At 47.1% G+C, this 22971-nt stretch overlaps 1 protein-coding gene across 4 annotated transcripts in view; it reads right to left on the reverse strand.

Annotated features, from left to right (window-relative positions):
- Nucleotides 1–22971, reverse strand: part of ITPR1 (inositol 1,4,5-trisphosphate receptor type 1) — a 155322-nt gene that overhangs the window by 118126 nt on the left and 14225 nt on the right. For 2 of the 4 annotated variants that reach the window (XM_063411836.1, XM_063411834.1), the window contains exons 3-4: nt 22232–22273; nt 19894–19964 (exon numbers count right to left, since the gene is read on the reverse strand). In XM_063411836.1, the coding sequence (XP_063267906.1) occupies nt 19894–19964; nt 22232–22273 (113 nt within the window). The remainder of the gene's footprint in view (nt 1–19893; nt 19965–22231; nt 22274–22971) is intronic. The other 2 variants (XM_063411837.1, XM_063411835.1) reach the window with 1 other exon arrangement.

Here is a 22971-nt window from a genome sequence, read left to right on the forward strand (position 1 = left end):
ACCCCCTCTGGAAGCGTCAGTGTTGACCAGCATGGAAAGAACACTGTTGTGCTATTAGACAGAGCTGACTGAACAGCACAATAAAAGTCACTTCCATTTAAAAACGTTTCTTGTGCGTGCCACAAGGAATGAACCACCACAGCACCATGAAAGAGAAAAGGCAAATTTTTTCAGCTGTTCAATAAGGCAGCTCCATTTTCAGCTCTTAAATGGATTCGGCTTAAAGAAAAACTCCATTGCCAAAAAAAGACGTAGGGAGATTAAATAAATATTTGATAATATTATTGAGCTCTTGGTTGGAAGAATGGAAGAAATAATAAAATTGAATTTAGTGCTTCAATTTTTCTTCCGCTAATGAAGCGCTCGGGATCCCTTGCCTGCATTGTTTATTTGTTTCCTTCCCTCTGCACCAGGTGCTGCCCTCCTGAACTGCTGCAGAACTCCAAGTGCAGGTTCAGAGGGCTGGCAGCCCCTTGGAGAGCTTCCTTAGCTCATCCCTCCCTTCCAAGGGCAGAGTTAGCTCCATTCCTGGCATAAACACCTGAAGCAAACCCTCCAGCCCTCCATTTCTGTATCTAACCAATTCCTTTCTGCAGTTTCATGCTATGATCTTTCTCCACAGGGCAGAAGGGAAATTCTCCCTCTGCCAGCAATAGCTGCAGGCTGCTCTGTCCCACACCCACCAGAACGTGAGACTGGCCAGAGGTGCTGCTGCCCATTTCCCTCCTGGATTCTCTCTCACACCTTTCTGCAAGTACAAGAAACTTCACTCAAGGCTCTGCCAGAGAGCAAAACTGGAAAAAAACAACAACTGTTTTTTAGCAAGGTTTCTTTTTCTGCATTTTCCAAGGCAGCAAGTGCACTTTTCGTCACAGCACAGCATTGACAACTCCTTTTCTAACCACAGTTCCCACACCACGGATCCTTCCCTGTCGCACTGCCACGTGCCCACCCTCCTCCTCCTCTCTGGGTGCAGCCAAGTGGGAGCAGTTTCTGACAGATTCTGAGTGAACTCCAAGCTGGAGTCTCCTCTGCAGAGCCCACAGAGCACAGCCAGCTGTGACCAACACTGTGGGCAGGCGTGGGTAGCACCCAGGAGGTTTGAACTGCCACAGATGTTCAGCCTTCCACAAACTGGCTTAACAAAGCAAGAGTAAAAGCAAAAAACCCTTCCTTAACTATAGGAAACAACACCCTGGAGCTGAGCAGATCCTGGTGCCCAGCTGTGCTGCACTCCCAGCAGAACACCACTGCCCACATCTGTTCCGAGTCTGGAAGTTTTATTCCTTGCTTTCTGCTGCTGGGCTGGAGTCTTCCACCTCCTGAAGGCCTCTCCCTTCTCTCCACTTTAAACAGTCCCCATCCTCTCTGGCAGGGCCCCAGAGATGCTCTGCTGAGGCTGATCAAGTGATGCAGCTCAATCTGTCCAAGCTCGCTCCGGCGCTGGGCGCCGCTTCCCCTCCCGGGAACACAGCGCGGAAAACGCCAACAAATCATGCAGCTAATTAAAACCTGGCCTCCAGAACGTAATCTTAGCACTGAAGGCTGCACTCTGCAAGTCATTTTAATAAGCAGGTTATGCTGACAAGGTGTATATACCCCATAAACACAAGTGCTGCCATATATTGCCTCTGCAGCAGCAACGCAGAGCGTTACAGCAGAGCACAACAGCCAAGCACTTCTGAAAAGCACAATATTCCAGTCTGACAGCACTCAGGAGTTCAGCTGTGCCAGCACCGCTGCTGAAACGCAATCCACGGCTTCAGAGATCAAAAATGAAAGTGGAAAATAGTCCCTGAAGTGGTAAAACAGCCCCTTCCAGGAAGGGTTGGAGAGCTGTGCGTTACCAAATAAGGGAGGCGAGCGGCGGGAGCCGAGGCAGCGCTGGATCCAGAGCCCGGACAGCTGGATTGCAGGGATGGGGGAGCAGCCAGCCCTGCTGCACTGCAGAGGGGAAGAACAAACGCTCCTGAGGGGAAGCAGAGCCTGCCAGGACAGGGCTGCACCCCTTCCACCAGCACACGGCCTCGGGGGGTCTGTGGTAATGCAGGGCTGCCACTGCCAGCAGGCAAACCTGCAGAGACAGAGAGGGACACCCATGGGACACCTGCCATCACCTGAGAGCCACAGGACACTGAATCAGCAGGTTGGGAGAGAGCTCCAAGATCATCGAGTCCAACCCAGTCCTGACATCACCTCAACTAAACCTTGGCACCAGTGCCACAGCCAGTCTTTCTTCAAACACACCCAGGGATGGTGACTCCACCACCTCCCCGGGCAGACCACTCCAGTACTTTATCACCCTTTCAGTTAAAAACTTCCTTCTAACATCTAACCTAAATTTCCCTTGGTGCAGCTTGAGACCAAGCCTGCAAATTCCATCCCAGATCCTGGGGATGCTCTGTGTGTCCCACAGGGACACAATTCACCTGCTGCACGGAGCTGCCCAAGCCCACAAACACGGGGATGCTAAAGAGAAACCTCTCCTTTTTCAACTCCAACTGAGCTGTTGTTTTCTCCTCTCTTACTTTAACACATGGGTGTAATCCAATTTCTTTTTGCCTGCTCTCCCAGCTCATTTTCTCCCAGCTGAAGAAGCAGAACACGCTATCTCCATCTCAGGGATGTTTCATACACGCTCCAGTGTGAGCCTTCTGCAGAAATAAACACTCTGTTAACTTGGTGTCTCTTTTCCAGCAGACAGAGCAGCTCCTGTGGCTCTTGGTTTATCACAGCTGATTGCCTCCCTGGAGGACAGGCTGAGAGAGCCCCCAGGAACACCAAAACTTCACGGGATAAGCCAAGGGGTTAAAACACACCTGCTAAAAAACCCCACAAGCTGTCATTTCTTTAACTCCGTGTGCAACTATGAAGCTAAGGGTTTAGGTGCTGACAGTGCCTCCCTTATTGGCCTGAAATCCTGGAGACAAAAACAAGTAAAAACAGTATCTTGTATATGTGCCTGAAAACTCTACAGAAAATAAATGTATTCAAGCTGCTTTGTGCTACAGCTATTTAACAACTTCCTTTTCCACAAAGAACAATAATTAGGTATTTTCACTGTTTTCAGCCATCTTTCAAGCTGCCTTACTGACACAGTGATAACACATGAGTCAGGGAGGGAGAACACTGGATTCACAAGTGATGGATGGGCTGGGAGAATTATTAAATAACACCAGCTGCACCACTGAAGGCATCCTACACTCACATCCACCCAGAGTCAGCAAAGAGTCATCCTGGCGCACAAATACCACCCCTGTCAGTAGCCTGGAAGCAGAAATAACCTTCCAAGTTCAGAAAAATGAACTGAAATCTACTTTTAACACTGCCTGCGCCTTTCCGTTCTCTTCCCTCATTTGTTTCAATCACTGTCTTTATTTCCAATTATTAATTGTATCATAATTGCATTACAACTGTTTTCTGGTTGTGTCAGGTGGTCTAGTCTCTAATTCCAGACCTACACCAGCTTTGTGCCTTGATTTGCAGGATTTCAGGTTTCAGATCAATTTAATCAGATTTCAGATGAATTTTCCTTTTCTGCACAAAATCCTGGGATTCAGGAACAGCAGAAGCAGCCAAAACAATCTGATTCTATCCCACAGATTTGATAACATCAACTCACAGCCGTGGGTCTGCAGAGCAGGAGGTGAAACCCTCTGGGGACAGCCTGAAATGCTGACAGTGGCCAAGGCACCCACACTTAAATTCAGCCCCACGGAAGGACCCAGCCCTGGTGGCTTCACAGCCAGGTTGGAGCATTCCAGAAGCTCCTGGAGATTTCTCTGGCTCTGCTGTAAATTGAGGGGGAGTTCTCAGAACCTCACCACACCTGAGCAGTGCCATGTGCTGGTTCCAGCCCCTAAATCCAGCCCATGGCACCCTCAGCTCCAGGAGGGCTCAGTGCCCCTGCCAGCTCTCCCACAGAGGAGGTGGAAAACAGGAATCATTTCTGCCCACAACGTTTCCACCTTTTGGAAAAGAAGATTCCCAACCTCTCAATCCAACAAGCAATCCCACACGATAAACCAGACACAAGTTATGAAATCTGGATTGCAAGTGTCCTTGGATTAGAGATGCTCAAAAAACACATTCGGAAATAACAATTGGTTCAGCAAATCCCAAACAAAACCCAGACAACTGATGTTATCCAAAGGCTCCATCATGGAAGTGCCAGCTGCCCTGATGAAATATCTGAACCTTATTCCAAGATAAATGGTACAAACAGAACAAAAAATTCCCCTCAAAACATCTGAGGCTATGAAAGTTATGTAAAAAACCAAAAAAACCACGTGAAAAAGATGTGAAAAGCTGATAATCTGCAGTTTCCTGAGCTTTTCAATCTGGATGAGCACTTGGGACTTTCCCATTTCCCATTCTACTGAGACGTGAAGAGGACACCACCAGGAGCAATGGGGTAAATTTGTGTGATAAGTCCCTGGACTCTTAAAGGTGAACTTCATGATGCCAACCATGCCTTCTTTTTGCCTACTGAAAATATTCCAGAAGTCTGCTCCTTTTCCATGCAAATACACAAATTATACCTTAGGTATTTGCAGAACCAACACGTTATTCTTTATTAAAGAGCACTTATGATACCACACCTAGGCAAAATTAAAAACTTCTTCAAGAAAGGATTATGAGTCCAAACAAAAGACATTGCTGGCACAAACTCAGTGAATTTTATTTCCACAATCTCCAGCTCTTGCAGACAGAGCACCATTAATGAACACAAGTGTCACTGGTGCCTTGTGGCAGCACTTCCACCAGGCAGATTTCCCCTGCTGCTCACTCAAAAAGCTTTGAGGGCTTTTCTGACAAGGAGAAGCCATTGCAAGCATGGTTAAAAACGTGACAAAAACCCCGTGTTTGAGGAGAAACAGATGAGCTGCTGGAGAATCACTGAGCCAAATCCCTTCTCTGACACTGAGAGAACAATCCTGTATTTTTTACAAGGCACTATTGAGGCTGGAAGTGTGACAGCAGGTCAGAGCAGGGACAGAACAGTGCTGCACACAGGGATGAACAGATTCCCACTCCAGCCCTGAACTGCACCACTACAGACACTGCCAAGTGCTGTAATTTCCATGCACATTCTCTCCCTGTCTTTGATAGAACATGTCTGGAAAGTTGTCATCAGCTTGCCCACACTCTCAGACACTGTGTCCCACGTCTGGGGACACAAATGACCGCTAAATTCAGAAAGCTTCCAGCCTGCACTGCAGGGCTGCTCGTGGATTCTGAGGGACCTCAAACACCCCAGCCTCACCCCAGAGAACAAAATTTCCTCACCAAACATCCCCGCGTGGAACCTCTCCTAATAAACACACACAAACAGCTGCTGAGCGCAAGCCTCAAACCATATGCCTGTGACATACACAAATCAACTTTTCCACTAAAAATATTGAAACTGAAACTGTTGATAAACCCACTGTGATGGAGCAGATGGATCCGTCAGTTCACCATCAGAACACCCTTTTGCTAGATTAAAAACTTGCAGAGGACTTTCAAAGAAGTAACAAATTAAGAACTCACAGAGGACTTTCAAGAAGTAACAAATAGAGTTCTGCACATCCTTGAAGGGGCACACCACGAAGGAGCAGAACCACAGAATGGACTAGGTTGGGAAAGACCTTTGAGATCAAGTCCAGTCTGACCAGACACCTCCTCATCAATTAAACCACAGCACTGAGTGCCACATGCAGACTCTTTAATTGGTTTAAACAGTGCAGAAATGCACACAGGATGGACAAGGAACCTGCCTAAACCCAAAGGTCCATGAAGGCCACCATGCTCACGAGGGCTTCACCTCCTCCTCCGAGCAGTGCAGGGAAAGCCACTCGGCTCAATAAAAGCTCCATCCTTCCCCACAGACCGCGTGAGCTCTCCCCGAGGAACGCACGGAGCTGTGGCCAGCAGAAGTTCCCAGGATTGCTGCAGGAGCAGCCCTGCAGGAGGATCCTCCCCCGCTGCCCTGAAGCAGCTGGCTCTGCCTACTCCCACCCCACGCTCTCCTCCATGGCAACCCTGCCATGCACACGGGGAAATTCGGGAGAGGAGCGCGGGATTCTGCTGCAGGCAGAGCCAGAGCAGCCCCTGGGCAGCTCAGCCCTTGGGGAAACTCCAGCCAGGGGCTGGACTGGCTCCATGAACCCCAAAAACCCCACGTGGCACCCAGCAAACCCTCACTGGAGCCTGCCACGGCTCCACCACAGACGGGTGAAGAATTCCTGTGGATCCATGTCTGACCTATCTGTTCCACTGGACACCTGCCCTTCCCAGCCATCACAAATATCCAGTCCCTACAATCAGACCCTACATCAGACCCTACATCAGACCTTACAATCATCTATTCCTACCATCCTCAGACTTCTGAGTGTTAAACAGGGATAAAAGGTTATTGCAGCCCAACCACAGGCACGTGGCCCCTTTCTGTACAGTCCACTAGTTGTGGTTTGTGTGTATTTGCACAGGATTTGCTCAAAAATTCCCTCTGACACATTCAGGAACTCTCACTAGGCCACCTGACTGCTTCAGCAAAAGCTCTGTCCAGACCCAACTCTCTCCACACCACTCCCAAAGAGCTTGAGGCCATAAAACCTCGAGAACATTTAGTGTTGTACAGAGGAACTCAGAGTTTATCTAGAACAAAAATCTACATAAACTTACCTTTACACTTGCAAAACTATAAATATTTATAAACAAACCCTCTCCTTTCTACTTACCAATATCAGGGCACTATGCCTCTACACTTCAAAAACCTAAATACTGGAAGCGTGGTTTAAATTAGCACCGTGCACAAGATGCTGCCAGTGAATTCTCCACCAATAAAAACCACATTTGGAGGCGGGAGAGACTCTGGGAGCTTCCAACACGCGCCACGGAGCAGATATTCAAAGCAGCTGAGTCACTGTGGTTTTCTGAAATGAGCCTCGAGCAGGGCTTGAAGGAAGGAACATGAAGTGACAGGCACTTCAAAATCTCTGACAGATAAAAGTTTTTCTTTGAAAGTTCCTGAGTTTTTTCAGTCTAAGGCTGCAGCTTCTTTACTTCACACTTTTTTGCCCTTTTATTTTTGGTTTTTGAATACTTTTGATATCTAGCTCCCAACACAATGTTTGACTTCAATCCTGCATTAAACATCAGAGCAAGGACCAGGCTCAGCAGACTTCTAAAAACTCAGAGCAGACAGGCAAATCCCACAGTTTGTGCACAGAGGAGGTACAAAAAGAGAACAGCAAATGTAAACACTGGAAATACCTGGAGGGAACAGATGGAATTAATTCAGTGTGAGATGCAGACTGCTCCCCTCAATCCCCTCCTGGTTTCAGGCAGGAACAAACCTTGGTGAAGGATCACAAAGATCCTCAGTGCTACACAAATGTATGCAGCCATCAGGTATGAAAATAACACTGAAAGCTCCAAGAAAGGAATTACTGCTCAGAAAAATCCCCTGTCCCTGGAAAGGTCTGAAAACAAGAACCAATTTTTATATTTTTTGCCCCCAAGAGCTTTACTTGTTCTCTGAGGTTTTGGCTTGTGCTTCTTTTTTTTTGCTGAATTTCAGAAAATAAAAAACTTGGATAATTTCATTTTTTTTCTCAGTAAGGGATTCACAGAGAAGCTGGAACAATAGAATATTCTCTCCTGTTCAACTCTGAACATTGTTTTACTCATTAGTGGGAAGAATAAGAACTCCACGTGGATTCCACATCTCTAAACCTTGCTCAGATTTTCCCTCCCTCCATTCAGTGGGGGCAGAGGCAGCACAGGGAATTGTGACACCCTCTGGAAACACGTCCTGAAACAGCTGCAGGGTTTTCCCTCGATCAAACACTCCACAGAGGCAAAGAATTCACCACATTTCTTCCCTTCACATCTCTCCCTGCTGCTCCTCTGCCCTCAAGGTCCTCCCAGTATTGCTCAGCACTGAGGATTGAACACTGAGCCCCTGCAGTGATGCCTTCTGATCTTTCAAGGTAACTGCACCTAAATACTACAAAACAAACACGAAAACACATCCTCTCAGTTATTTTTGCATCAGATAAGAAGTACAAATTAAATGTCAACCGTGATATTAAGACTAAAAGGAGCTGCTGTGAAGTATTAGTGGATATTCATAGCATAAGCTACGACAATTAAATATAAATCATCTCTGTATGTTGTACTCCTTTCTCTACAGTGTTTATTTGTTTATATATCCATATAGAAATAAACACATGAACCTGTAAGGAGACTGCAATACAAATAAGCTGTTCAAGCCCAGAGTTCTCTGCAGGCAAATTCTGATCATCTGCCAAGCTGCCCAATTCTTCAGAGAACACAAAAACTTGCAGCACATGACAGGCTGCATATGGAAAAAATTATATTTGGGATTAAATCTTATAGATCATATTTGAACGATCTTCTCCTCATTGTCATTCTTCATGACCAAGGCCATCTGCCTGACAGGGAGTGGGAGGATAGAAATTCTTCACTTATTTTAAAGCTTGTCAATGCCAACCAAGAACGTTATTTGTAAAATCTATATTGCCTTCAGGTTTACCTCCAGCCCCCAAGGCTGGAGCTCAGGGTGCTGCCATTGCTGTCCACTGAGGATGCACTGGGCACCAGGGAAGGATTTTTTCTCTACATGGAGGGCACCATCCCATAACCCTGCCAAAAGCTCTTCCAGGAGCTTTCCTTTCCCAGGAAAAGCTGGTGATCGAGTCACTCTTAGTGGACCTCAGCTTCTGACCAGTTTTTGTGGCAATGACCTGAGTATGGGACATTATTTGCTTTCCAATCAACGTGAAAATGCATTTCTGAAGGTCAGAACAAAGCCAACGCTGCCTCCAGCAAAGCTGCACGAACGTGTCTGCTCCAAAAAGCCTCTTTGTCAATGCTGGTGTTGAGACATGAGCAAGAAGTCACAGGCACCTGGATGCACGTGCCATAAAAACCCAGTTAAATGCACATGAGAATGCTGAGAAAGGCTCTGTGTGAAGCCATTTGTGAGCAGGCAGCATCACAGACCCACCCCTCGGTGCTTTCTTTGGTAAATCAGAGCTGCGGGTCTGGAGCATTTGCCAGATCAGCACTGCAATCCTGCTCTTGGGAGGAGTTTGGGAAAGCACCAAAGTCAACACCCAGCTCAGCCCTCCCTGCTCCCATCCTGCCCTTCAGAGGGGACTGAACTCTTCCTCTCTCCACACTGGTGCTGCTCACACTCTCATAATGCTGAGATTTATTCCTCCTTCTCTGACCATAAAACGCAGCTTTACTGCAGCAGGAGCAGCTGTGGGCTGGGATCCCCAACCCAGCCCAGCCCCTTTGGGCCACCACCAGCCCAAACCTCTGGCCCCAGGGCTGGTCAAAGCCAGCTGGTGCTCCGAAGGGGAGGGAAAGCATTTCTGCAGCTCCAGCTCAGATTTTTTCCTTTTCAGGATGGCTGCTCCCTCACTTCCTCATGCCTGCAAGTTCTGTGTTTATTTTTTCCTTGTATAATTTTTAACCTCGACAAATAAAAAGGTTGACATTCACTAAATGCAAGGTCTAAGTGCTACCAGATTGCTTCTGCATAGCACAGCTCTCTGTATCCTCAATAAAACCCAGCTCAGGCATGATTTGTTCTGGTCCAGGCAGGGGAGGATCCTGTGGCAGTGATTTCAGCACTGTCATGGTTTCTCTGCTGTCAGCAGAGCTCGCAGGAGATTTCTTCCTCTGAACATCTCAGTGAGGGCTCCAGCAGGGCTCTTCACCCACAACACAGGAGTTATGTTTTCACTGAACTTCTGTAGGTTACATAATCAAAACAGATGATAATTGCCAACGCTGAGGGCTCAGTGCTGACTGCTTTCACAAATTAGGAATGAAGAAGTGTTAGCCCTAACACACGAGTCCCTCGAGTCCCTCTCTGAGTGAAGAGCTGCTCATTAGAACAGAATCTTCCAGGAACACTGCACTCAGTGTCAGTCTGTGATGGCTATTTCAGTGTTTCCACACTCATGTGAGACATAAGGCTTCTTTGACACATTTGTCAGGGGCCACTAAAGCCAATCCAGGATTTTTACAACTCCCTACCCCCAGCCAGCCAGTTGCCAAGCAAGGAAACAAACAGTTTATTCCTAAAGATCAGTCAGGTGCTTTTCAAGACTGACCTCAAAGCAGCAAATTCCTCTCTGGACAGCACAAAGATGCAAAGCAGTTCTCAGAGACAAGAGCCTTCACCAACAGCTCACTTGTTCCTGGAGTTTGGATCACAAACGTTCAAGTCAGGCAGGAAAGACAGGAGGTTTTTATACAGCCAGCCCCAAATCACCAGGAGCCTGACAGATCAGCACTGGCACCTCCATCTGCACCCAGCAATGCCAGGAATGCAGCTGGAACTGCAGCCAGAACTGCAGTGGGAGCTGAGGAAAGGGATCACACATGAAGCACCACACTTCATCCTGAAGGACAAATCCAAACCCTGCAAGGAGGGCAGAAAATTCCATCTCCAGCAGTGTGGGAAGAGGAGGATGTGAGTGTTTGCTGAAGGCACCTGGCAAGGTCTGGCTTCCCTCAGAGCACATTTTTCTGGCTGGCTCTGCTGGCAGCCTCACTGCTCTCAAACACAGCTTTACCTCCCTGGGACAGCACCACTGCAGTCAAGGCTCCTGCTCAGTGAAGAACAGGCTGCCCAGAAAATCACAAGTGAAATTATTTAACTTCTGCATTGGGTTCCTCTTGGACTAATGACTTCCATGAGGCACTTGGACACAGCACCTGTAAGGCCTCCCCAATACAGATATTTAGCATATTTATCTCATCTTCCTAAGTAAATAACCTAAACTGAAAGTATTTTTGAATTGTAACACATCTGGAAGTATAAAGCCTTATTTTTTAAGTAAAATAATTGAAGCTTTTAATTGAACTTCCTGCTACTGCAAGCAGCACAGAACTTCACTGTGTCCTAAGAGCAAGAGAAGGGAAATGACCCAGAGCAGACTGCAGGGTTTGGCACAGGAGTGTCACAGTGAATTCACCTGCTCCTCTGAACAACCCAACCCCTCATGACCACAGCAGGGCAAGGGCTGAGAGGAAATCAAAGCTGGCCACAGAGAAATGTCCAGGGGAGGGAGCCTGAGAGGCCAGAGGTGGTTCCCTAAAGCTCACTGGGGAAGGCAGACCTAAACCCCAAACTCCTGAAGCATCGGGATGCACCAGGTGTGACCTGGGGACCAGGAGCAGGGATCACCCCTTCCCTGTGTGCCCATCAGGAATCCTCAAGCCCAGGGGAGCCAGGAGGCCGTGCCTGAGGCTCAGCCCTGCCAGTGTCAGCACTTCCAAGCTGGAAACGCCTTCCTGAACCAAACCTGAGTTTGGCACCAAATGTCTGTGCTTGCACACCTCCAGCACAGCCCCCAGCTGTGTCCTGGGCACGTCTTTAAGGGAGCTACAGCTGCTTTTGACTGAATGCACTTTTAATCTCAACTGCAAAACCCTGCTGCAGGAGCTGATGATCCACTGGAACCCCTCACTCACTGGCTATCAAATTCCAGAAGCTCTCTCCAAACTGGGAAGCACCATTTAGATGATCCTTGTCTAAAAGACCTTTTCCCACGTATTTGGGTGTCTCAGGCACGCTGCAGCAGGTGGACACAGCTCCAAAGAGCTCCAAACAGAAGGGAAGAACAGACAGCCCACCCAGCCTCCCACCCCAGCCTTGCCAATTTTGTATTTTTGATATTTGTACCCAAATAACCAACTTGCACATAAGAAAACAACAATTCATTGCAACTCCTGTACTGCAAAGAAACAAATCTTCAGCTCTAGGTTACCACAGTTGGATAAAATCTCACCCAGGGCCGGGTCAGTGAGCCTGGTGATAATCATAATAAATGATAAATAATAAATGATAAATAATAAATGATAAATAATAAATGATAAATAATAAATGATAAATAATAAATGATAAATAATAAATGATAAAATAATAAATATATAAATAACAATAAATGCCCTCTCAGAGAGGTGTTCTGGACTGCCAGCAGGATTTTATACCCCAGACCTTACCTGAGGCTCTCCCTTAAGTCTGTTAGCACTTTAGATAATGAGTGTACAGCTCAAGATGTTCCCAGTACCTGGAACACTTCTGTCCTCACACACAGGGCTTTTCCACACAATTTATGACATTACCCATCTGTCTGCACCCCTCTAAATGAGCGAGACTCCGTCCTGTGAGAGCACTCAGGCTGTGCTGGCAGAAAACAAAACCCCCTCCCTGGAGCTGAAGTGCCTGGCACTGATGGGACCCCAGAACAGACTCTGAGCCTTTCAAAAGGAACTCAGCAAACTCGAGGGGCTGCACAGAACAACACACTCGGCTACTCTAAATATTAAGCCACAAATTTTAATAACTTTGCTGTATGAAAAGACAGGCACCAATGTCACCCCACCCCCAGAATTCATCAAGGCATTTCACTCCCTTGGGCTCTTGTGACTAAGTATAATATTTCATTAAATATCCTGTTCATACTGGCTTATGTACTAGGGAACACACTAATTTTAGAAAACTGATTAGCTAGTTCTTTCTAACCGAATGTTATTGTAGCTAAGGTCAGATTTTGCACTGAAACTATGGCAACAAAGCCACAGTATTCTTTTGTCTACAAGGTTGGGACCAGGTTTATTAACAGAACTGCTCCACTTAATAGCTCAGCACTGCTTTTTGGCAATCCCTTCCTCGATCCTACCTGAAATACCCTGAGCTTTCCAGGGGGAAAGGCTCAGTCCTGCAAGAGCTGAGAAAGAATAAACGTTCAAAAGAGCATTTTGCTTATTTCTTCAATTCTAGGGCACAGTCACAGAACTCATCAGGACAGAACTGCCACCCACACTTGCAGATGGACTGAGGGCACGGATCAAACTTCTCCCCAGGAGCTCCAATAAATCCCTCTCCTTCCCCTGCTGTACCTGAAGCGACAGCCTGGGCTCCACACAGCCTTCCAGTCATGCATATTAATGGCACCCTGTGCTTCAGAGGGGCTTTGCTCTGCCCTCCTGTCCATGCAGAACACCCCAGATGGAAGCACTGCAGCCCAGAAGTGCACAGGGAGCTGCTTGGCCACAGGACTGGGGGCACAGAGCAGCAGGGAAACACAGCCAGCCACTCTCTGTGCCAGCTCCCCTCGCTGTCCCCAGCTGTCACTCCTGCCCTGTGCCACACTGACCCTCCCGTGGATCTCTGCACCCATCAGTGGCACACACAGAGAGCCTTGACCACCTTAATGAAGGCACTAATTACTTAGCCAGTCCTTTATCTCTGCTGAGCACACCAACACAGAATCCCTGCAGGGCTTGGGTGGGAAGGGGCCTTAAAGCTCATCTCACTCCCCCCTGCCATGGGCAGGGACACCTCCCACTGTCCCCACGTCCAGCCTGGCCTGGGACACTGCCAGGGACACGGCAGCCACAGCTGCTCTGGGCACCAAAGCACCCCAGGGCCAAGATGTCTTGGGATGTCCTCATACTCCATCACAAATAAATTCTGACTGCACCCCAGACTTGTCTGGCGTCACAGGCCACTGCAAGAGATGTGGGAGATGGAATAAAAACAGCTTTCCAGCTCACTCTCCACAATAAAACACCCCACCAGCCTTCCCTTGGGTTCCTGCATCCCCCTGATCAGGCTGTCCCAAGCCTCAGCAGACACAGAGCAAACTTGTGTGCATGAAAAAGCAACACTTCCAACTTCCCAGCTTTTTAAAATACCCAAATGCTGCAGTGGCAATTGCCCCCAACATCTGCTTGCACGTAGGCTGCAGTGGGCTAAAGTTGCACAATTCAGAGACAGGATTCAGGATTTCTTCATCTTATAAAGGGCAGCAAATTCAAATGTGTACGAGCAGTTGGCAGTTTTCTAGTGCAGCTCTATAAATACTGAAAGATTCCTCATCAAGGCAGCAAAACGTATTTTAGATTTAACTATATCCTAATTCAGCAAGACTGAAAGGTTTTTTTTTACTCAAAATGCTCAATGCTTAAATTTTGAATTAAAAAAAATTATAGGCACAACAACAGACTGTATTGTTATCAATTTTTCTCTTCCATCAGACAACCTAAAATTTTATTTTGATTTTACACTTCTCATTTTGGTTTTTTCTCTTTCTGAAAAGGGGGTAAGAGGCATCCTTTTTCTTTTTATGGTGTTTGGCTATAAAACAGAGAAGCTGGTAAGTGGGTATTCATTATTATGCTCCACTTTCTACTCCTGGTATTCAGCACGGGCATTTTAATCTGATTTGGACATCTCAGAATTGGAAAGGAGTTTCTACTGCCAGTGATGGATGTCTCTGCAAGAAGGCTTTGGCTCAGCACTCAGGCACTCCCCAAAGTTCTGCTTCCTGCACGAAAAACAAATCCTGCTATTTGAACTGCTAATATCAGAGGTGAAAAAAGGAGCCATATTTAGACTCCAGTTCAAATATTCCTTAAAGGAATCCAGGCACCTGAATAATTAATGCATCTGAGCATTTCAGCAGCATTAGAAACTCCATGTTCAGAAGGAAAAGAAGCCCAAACTTGGCTGTGCAGCTCAAGTCTACCCCATCCTCTTCATCACTCCAGCTCAAACCTCTGCAGAACACCCACTCCAACTCAGCTGAGAGAGCCAAACAATTCAGGCTCTCTCACATGGAAGTTTAAAAAGCTGATTTCATCCCTTGCACCACAGCAGGCCAGGAACAGTGTGTGTGGAGAGCACCAGGATTCCAGGCTGACAGGAACACAGGAACCTCAGGCTGATCCCACAGAAAATTCATGATGAGCACAGGGGTGGCACTGAACCACCCCACAGCCCACACAGGGCACTCTGTCTGCTGCCCATACCCCAAAACTAACAGGCAGAGGGACCTGGTCGTTTGGTTGAGCTTGTTTTTCAATTTTCACAAGTGTTTGGGAAAATTGTGTGTGTGACCCTTCAGCTGAAAGAATCCCTGATCTCAGCCCTGATGCCAGGCCATGAACAAGCTTGTCCTGGCTAAATAAGGGTAAATAATGTCTATGTGTGCTACAGAATTCCAGAGCCTCCAGCAGACCTGCATGAATCACAGATTTCCTTCATATTTCTCCTTCATATGGAGTTTCCTGCATGTAACACAAAGCAGGAGTGGGGAGGCTTCAGACCAGTGATGGCAAAGCTATGAAGGATAAAACATAAAACATTTCTGCCAGGAAGAACCACAGTGACTTCATCAGTGCTGAGCACAGAGGTAACTCAAGAACATCCATCAAAACTGGATTTTGGGCAGGAATTGTTCCCTGTGAGGGTGGGCAGCCCTGGCACAGGGTACCCAGAGCAGCTGTGGCTGCCCCTGCATCCCTGGCAGTGCCCAAGGCCAGGTTGGAGCAGCCTGGGACAGTGGGAGGTGTCCCTGCCATGGCAGGGGTGGCACTGGGTGGGATTTAAGGTCCCTTCCAACCCAAGCCAGTCCATGATTCATAATAAATACAGATTTTATACCCATATAATTATAAATTAAAGCTGCCCAGGGAGTTCCTCCTACAGCAGCTGCAGCTCGGAGGCTGAGCCCCCCAGGGCTGGCCCCCAGCACCTGCACAGGCACAGCCACAGCAGCACAGCCCGGATTAGGATCAAAAGAACAAACACAATCTGAACTACTCCTCTTCTGCTTCACCATGAGGGTATTTTAAGTCTAAGATATGGGTTCATTCCTTGAACATCTTGCCAAAAAAAGAGTGTTGCCCAGCAACTACTAAAACAATGTTCTGGAAGGAGGGAGCTGCTGGACAAATTAACCCAGTGAGTGCCCTTTTTGCCAGAGTTTGCAGCAGCTATTGCAGAGCTGCTGGAAGCCTGGCAGGCAGCTCTGCATCCCAAATCCAGAGCTGTGAGGCATTTCCTGAGAAGCCTGGCAGACAGACTGCCCTGCTGGAGTAGCAGCCTCCTGCACTAAACAAACACGCCCGGCTTCGCGCAGGGCTGTGCTCCAGTACAAATGGACACAAATAAACCCTGCAAAAGCACAGCCAGCTCACTAACACAGCACAGAGCAGCAGAAAAATCACAGCCTGGGCTCTGCTGCAGCTCCAGCCACGGCAGGGCTGATTTCCATCTGCAGAATGAGGATTTCTGTGTGTGTTTCACTGTATTTCCAGTGAGACACGGGGCTTCAGCCCAGCTCCAGTGCACACTGCCCACATCCATCCATGCACGTTAAAAGGAAATTCATTTATAGCCACTCTTCAGCTGCACAGTCACACTCAGGGATGGCAATTAGAGCTTAATAAAAACATTCAATGTCTTTTCTGTTTAAAGAAGTGCGGATAACAAAGGGAACACCACACTCTTTCTTTTTCTGGAGACTCACACAAGCAGGATTTCTTCCAGGAATCTCATCTGTACACAGCACATTTACAACAGTTAAGTAAAAACTCCTCTTTTGCATATTAACATGAAAAAGAAACACTCGAATGAAGGTGCTCTTCAGTCTTCACATTTTGAAAAGCAGTTTTAGAGGACTTTGGAATTGTTTGGAGCTGGAGACTCTACTTGAAAAAAACCCCAAACACACCCAAACCACTGTGTTTAAAGTGGACACAGAAAGCCAGAATAAAAAAAAAATCCACGGAAATCTTACACCATCATTACCATCCAACCTCAAACCACTGACCTCAGGTGCTCAGCAATTCTGCTTGGGATGGAAAAGAGTAAGAAAAAGAATCAGCCTTGACACCTGCAAGTGCTCAAATGAATATTTTGATGACCTAGAAGCACCACAGCATTTAAAATGTGAAATAACTGCAGGTAAACACTCACAGGAACCTGAGCATGCTGCACTAACTTCCTCTGGAGTTCTTTCCAACTCCAGCACTTCACTTTTTTCCATCTAATAACCCTGGAATTCTTTCTTTTAAAAAAACCATCTTATTTACACTTTTACTCCACACTCCTCCTCTGACTCTCAGCTGCCTCTTGCACCTCACCCTCTCCAGAGCTCCCCCACCACCACATCCATCTGTCAGCCAACTTTTCCACAATTTTTGTCAACAAAGCCAGTCCTGGTGTCCCCAGGATGCCTCTGCTCCCCTCCCTCCCTGCAGGCTGAGCAGCTCTGTCCCTCCCAGCTCCAGCACATCCTCCTGTCCCACCGAACACAAACCCAGATTCCCCGGCTGCCTCCAGGCCAAGCCTTTTCCAAGCAGTGATTTCCCAGCACACAAACCCCCCTCCTTTCCAGCTGGGAAGGAAAGGAAGCTGTTTTTAGGAACCCCTCGGGCAGGTCAGCAGTGTTCAGTGACAGAATATACCCACAGTTAAGCACTGCTGCCCAATCCCTCTCCCCAGGCACAGGGATGTGCACACACCCCACTCTGCACAGCAGCTCTGCTGCATTTCAAGGGTCTGGAGAGCAAAGAAAATCCCCCACCCTGCAGCCCAGGGCCTTGCTGCTGCCACCAGATCAAGTGATTAAATGTAGCCTTGGCAACATGACTTTTCACAACCTGAAGCACCTGTGGTTAGGGAAAAAAGCAGGAGGGATTCATTCTGCCACTGGATAAACAGGCTTGAGTTTCACACTGCATTTTCTTGGAGTCATCCACGCATAGCTAAGCAGTCAATCTTGCTTCCAGAGATCTCTCCTCATGTTGATTAAGCATGAAATTTGTATTTACAAGTGTTTTACATCTGCCCACAGAAGACAGATCTGCTCTAAGAAGCTCAGAACGACACTTTTCAAAAAATGACACCAAAAACATCTCCAAGCCCGGCCAAAGGTGGCAGGCTCAGTGTCCCTGCCAGGAGGGGACTGACCTGCATGTGGACACCTGGGAGCACAGGGACATAAACCAGGTCACAGAGGTGTTTTCCCAGCCCTCTGGCAGGGTGTAATACAGGTCACTTCCATTGGATTCATTTTCTCCTTGCTCCAAGAAGGTTTTTGAGCATTCCTCCATAATTCCCAGTGCCTGAGCCCACTCCTATGAGCTCTGCTCTCTCAGATGATTCACAGAACGGTTTGGGTTGGGAGGGAGCTCAAACCTGACCCCACTCCAGCCCCTGACACCTTCCCCCATCCCAGGCTGCTCCAAGCCCCACCCAACTTCTGCACAAAAATGGGTTATTTTCCATTTCTGGTGCAGATGGGGTGATAAACTCCACTATTACTTCTTCTGAACATATTTAACGTGGAATGCATTTTATCTCAGACTACACTTACAAAGTACGTGTATAAATAAGAGAAAAGCCTGCTAAAATTTTATTACTTTTGTTGCCATTTACCATTAAGCATAAACTTCCCCGTGAAAGCTTCACTGAAGTAACTACAAAGGTTGGAAAAGGTTCACACCATTCTTTCTCCCTGTATAAATTATAAGTAATATGAGAACATTTACAATGTCTAACCACGGTGTTTTATGTCAGACAAATGTCTCTCTGTACTTGCAGTTCCTAAACTGTGCTAGCAAGAATTGCCTTTTTCTCATTCTTTTCTCTCCCTCCGCCTCCTTCTGCACCCAGCAGTCTCAGTCAAATCTGCCTTTATTCTTCCACACCATTTTAACATCAAGAATGCCTCAAGTCAAGGCTCTGCTTCACATTAACAGCACTTTCTTGGAGAGAAATAACATAAGAACATAACAGTTCTTTCTTGGAGAGCTCACCACTGAATGCTGAAACTTCCCCAGGTTGCCTCTTTAGTGTTTCAATTGTCAGCTCTTCAGTTTTCCAGGAAAACGGGAGAAAAACCACCAGGAACTGACAGACTTCAGCAATATTTTAAAGGGAGAGTTTTGTTATATGCAACATCGTGTCATGACAAAAAAAAAAAAACCCAAACCACCCAAGTAACAGCCAGCAAAACGAGCAGTACAGATTGAACATGATTTCCAAGGGCAATCACCTGCAGCTCTGGCCAAACTGAATAGAATTATGGTGATTCTGAGGCCCTGGTAAAGGAAACAAGATTCATCCAAGGAAACAGAACACATGGTTGCTGCTACACGTGAAACAATAAAATCAAGACCAAAACTGTAGAATATTTGGCTGAGTTGGCCTCTGGGTAAAAGATACAACCCAGGGGTGAGAAAAAGAACTCAAAGTCTTTGCAAACAAAATCCCAGTTAGTGCTTCTCTGGCTGTCTGAGGCCTTTCTTGAACGAGTCAGCCCTTGCCAAACTGTGAAAAGCAGAGCACTAATTTCTTATCACTGAGCAGAGGTTTCCTGGCAGAGTGAAAGCAAAGCCCAAGGCAGCTCATATCAAATTAGGTCAGACAACAACAGTTGTGGCAAACACTTGCTCCTTTTTATTTTCCTCCTCCCTGAGGTTTGCTACTAGGTAATTAGAAAGAATGTGTGATAGAATGGAGAAAATGCAATTAATTTCAGGGATCCTGAAAGTGTGGACAGATCTGAAAGGCAAACACATGACAACCTCGACCCTACCCCTCAAAAAGCTGTCTTCATTCCTGAGTTTGGCTGGGACAGAGTTAATTTTCTTTGCAGCAGCTGGCAGAGCCACATTTTGGATTTGTGCTGGAAGCTGTTGGTAACACAGGGGTGTTTCAGATCTCTGCTCCTCACCTGTCCTGGCCCAGCACCTGCCTGCCCATGGGACACGGGGAATCAATTCATTGCTTTGCTTTGCTGCTGTATGAAACTCCTTTATCTACTGAACTGCTTTATCTGAACACTTCCAATCCTCCTCCCCAGCCCACCGGGTGGGGCTGGCTCAGGTTAATCCACCACAGTCCCACAGACATTCAACACACACATTTTTCCTCCTGAGCTGTCATTCGTGGGAGAAGATGACACTAAAATATGCTACAGAAAGCACAGAGGTCAGGAATGGTTACACATCACTGCACAAAAGTCATTTCTAAGCAGCAGGTGAGGAGCTGTCTGACCAACTTACCTCGGAATTTTTTGGGTGGGTTGTTAAGATCACCTGCTTCTGGCTGTACAACACACCGATCATCCACAAGGCTGCAAAGAAATGAGCAGCAAAGTGAGATTCCACCCCCTGCAGCCCCTTCCATCCTCCTCAACAACACCAAAGTCGTTCGCTTGCAATATTTCATCCGAGTGGCCACTCCAGCAGAAGACATTCCCCAAATGCCAACTTATGCCAGATTATTCTAAGAAGCATGCAGCTAATTTTTACTGTTGCCCAGAGCTATGCTCCTGGTAGGTGGGACAATAAATAAGTCATTGCTCCTGTGTTCTGCATCGTCTTTATGTGCCCTGCTCGAGGTGCAGACAGAACAGCCCATATTCTAGGGAGGTGACACACAGCCTCAGGACAGTGCCTGCCTCTTGGACAGATTTGAGTCATGCTGCAAATGCGTTTCTATGAATGGAGAAGAGGAAAACATGACAGCTTTGCAAACTGAACACTGACCCTGTGACCCCTCAAGGATTAAGAAAGGGCAGGAACAGTCACTGCCACAATAAAAATCGACTCCTGAGAGAAAGGAAGGCACACGTGTACCCTCCTGCTCACCAGCCAAACACAGGGTGAGAGCTGAGGGATTGAGCCAACCTCCTCCTGATCTGCCAGGAATGGAGAGAGCTGGACAAGCAAACCCAAGAGGTTCCAAAGGGAGTGCCAGGACAGAGCTGTCTGTCCCTGCACAGCCCCACAGGGTCAGCTGAAACCCCACAGAATAAAGGGATGGTTAAGGAGCAGCTTTGGATCAAGGTGCAAAGAGGCTTTCCCCAAACACCGCTTCCAAACTGGAAAATTGCACCTGAAACCAAACACTGGGGGTTGGATTTGATCCCAAATGAGTCAATTTGGCCCCTTACAAGCAATCTGTCAAAGAGGCTTTCTACACAAACGTAGAAAGAAAACTCCAAGGTCAAAGGTTTGAGAGGTCCATTCTCATGCAGAATCAACTGGAGAAAGACTGAGACCTAGAATATGAGAGTTGTTCCTTGCAGAGGCTGCTCACATGCAGGGAGCATCTTGAGACAACAATTAGAGAAAATAAGGAAGTGCATGAAAATTAAGAGATCAGAGAAACTAAGGGGGCTCGACAGTGTTATGCATCTAAAATTTGCATATGCAAACATTCAGAGTGAATTGCTTTTTCCCCATGGATTTTCTCCCTACTCAGTATTACATATATAAATATATATATATATAGGTGCTCCAACGTGAGTGGAATTAACATTTGAGCTGAAGCACCTGCTCCTGGTGAATAAAGGGCCAAAAATATCAAGGAAATGGGTTACTCTGATTATCCCATACTGATAATCTCAGTGCAGTGTACCCCTCTCATCTGAGATCAGGTTGAAAGAAAAGAGGAACTTCCCAGACTAGTAAGAGGAAAATTTTACAGGGTGAGAAACACGAAAGAGGATATATTGTACACCAGAAATCATCATGATGACAGCACTGAGTTTGGGAAACAGCAAGAGTAAAGTCCTGATTAAGCAACATGTCATAGGAATATTAAATAGGAACACTCTTCAGAGATTTAGGACAGCATTAGAATGTAGAGTGGTATCTGCTCCTCAACCTTCAGTAACCACATAACAAGGCATTACACATCATCATGACATCACACTGTCAAAACTCCACATGGGCTGGAGGACAATTACACCAAATCTTTCCTTTGCTGCTTTAATTTTCTCCAGGACAAAGACTAAATTAAATATGGGACAAAACTAATTCGATTACGAAGGCTTATTAAGATGAGAATGCATTTCATGTTTCACGTAGCAATTAGGATTTCTGGCTTAAATTAGGCTCAGAGATACGTGGCCATTCTATAATGCAGTTACCTTAAAACAGCACTAAGCAAATCAGAGAGGAGGCTCCAACACTGAGGGGTTTTTGGGCCTGCCATGAGAAAACCTCATCAAGCCCAGGAAAAACACGTGTCATGTCCCAAAGGACCACCCATGGTGAAAAATCTCTGCTCAGCAATGCCACCAGAAGCCACAGCCACTGCACACTGTTCATCATGCACCGCATGGGGTTCCACATGGCAGAACAACTTTCTACTTGGGCTGGAGCTATTCACTGCCACACTCGCTCCAGGGCTGGGAAGAGAAACAAGAGGCAGATGTAGAGGATAATTCCCGTTGCCAGTGTGCAGCAGATAGTATTTGGCCCGTTCCACAGCTGATCCAGGACTGCAGAGTGCACGTGCCATATTTGACGAGGACCTGGGAAATTTGTCAAATACATTCGCCAAATACTATTCCACCAACCCTACTTACTACATCCCTTGCTTTTATCATACCTTCTTTCCTTTCTGGCAGCATCCCATATTTTCTTCTCTTTCCTATAATAGATCATGGTGCATCTTCAGTGTCTGCTTCCTTCTCTGCCCCTTTATTTTCCAGAATCCTAATAGCTAGAGGACTAAACCTACAAGTTAGTTTGGAGTCACTCAGGTGAGATTGCAGCCCATCGTTTCCTGCCGAGGCACTTACCAGGATGCTGTGTCTGTGCCCTGCTTGGGAGCTCCATTTATCAGATGCATCTGGACTGCAGGCATCAAAAAATGTGCTGTGCCTGAACCCCCCCTGAGGCCCCTGGGGCTACTGGAAATGAGAAAGAGCAGGTTGTGTGTGTGCCCCTGGCTGGGCACAGCCCCGTGTGCCTCACGCCCTCGGGACAGGGTCCTGGAGCTGCTCAGCCTGCAGGGGCTCCTCCCCAGGCAGCAGCCAGGGGTCTGCAGAGGTTCCTCCTCAGCAGGATCAAACACTCCCTGGCCCTGGTTCCAATTCCACGGCTCTGCTCTGCCAGCTCGTCCTCTCCCCACGTGCAAAGCTACTCCTTTGGATAATGGAGCAGCATTCCCTGCTCCACAGCACCTGCCCTGTGTCCTGGGGAAGGCAGCACAAAGGGGCTCTGTGGGAAGCACGCCCAGGGCAGGAGCTGGCACAACACAGCTCCCACTGCAGCTCCACAGCTCTGCCAGAGCACAAGGGGCAAAACATGTTCTCCTTTGATAGGAGAAAAACAATTTTGTTTGTA

This window comes from Prinia subflava, chromosome 14 (assembly GCF_021018805.1).
Source record: "Prinia subflava isolate CZ2003 ecotype Zambia chromosome 14, Cam_Psub_1.2, whole genome shotgun sequence".
NCBI classification, from domain to species: domain Eukaryota; kingdom Metazoa; phylum Chordata; class Aves; order Passeriformes; family Cisticolidae; genus Prinia; species Prinia subflava.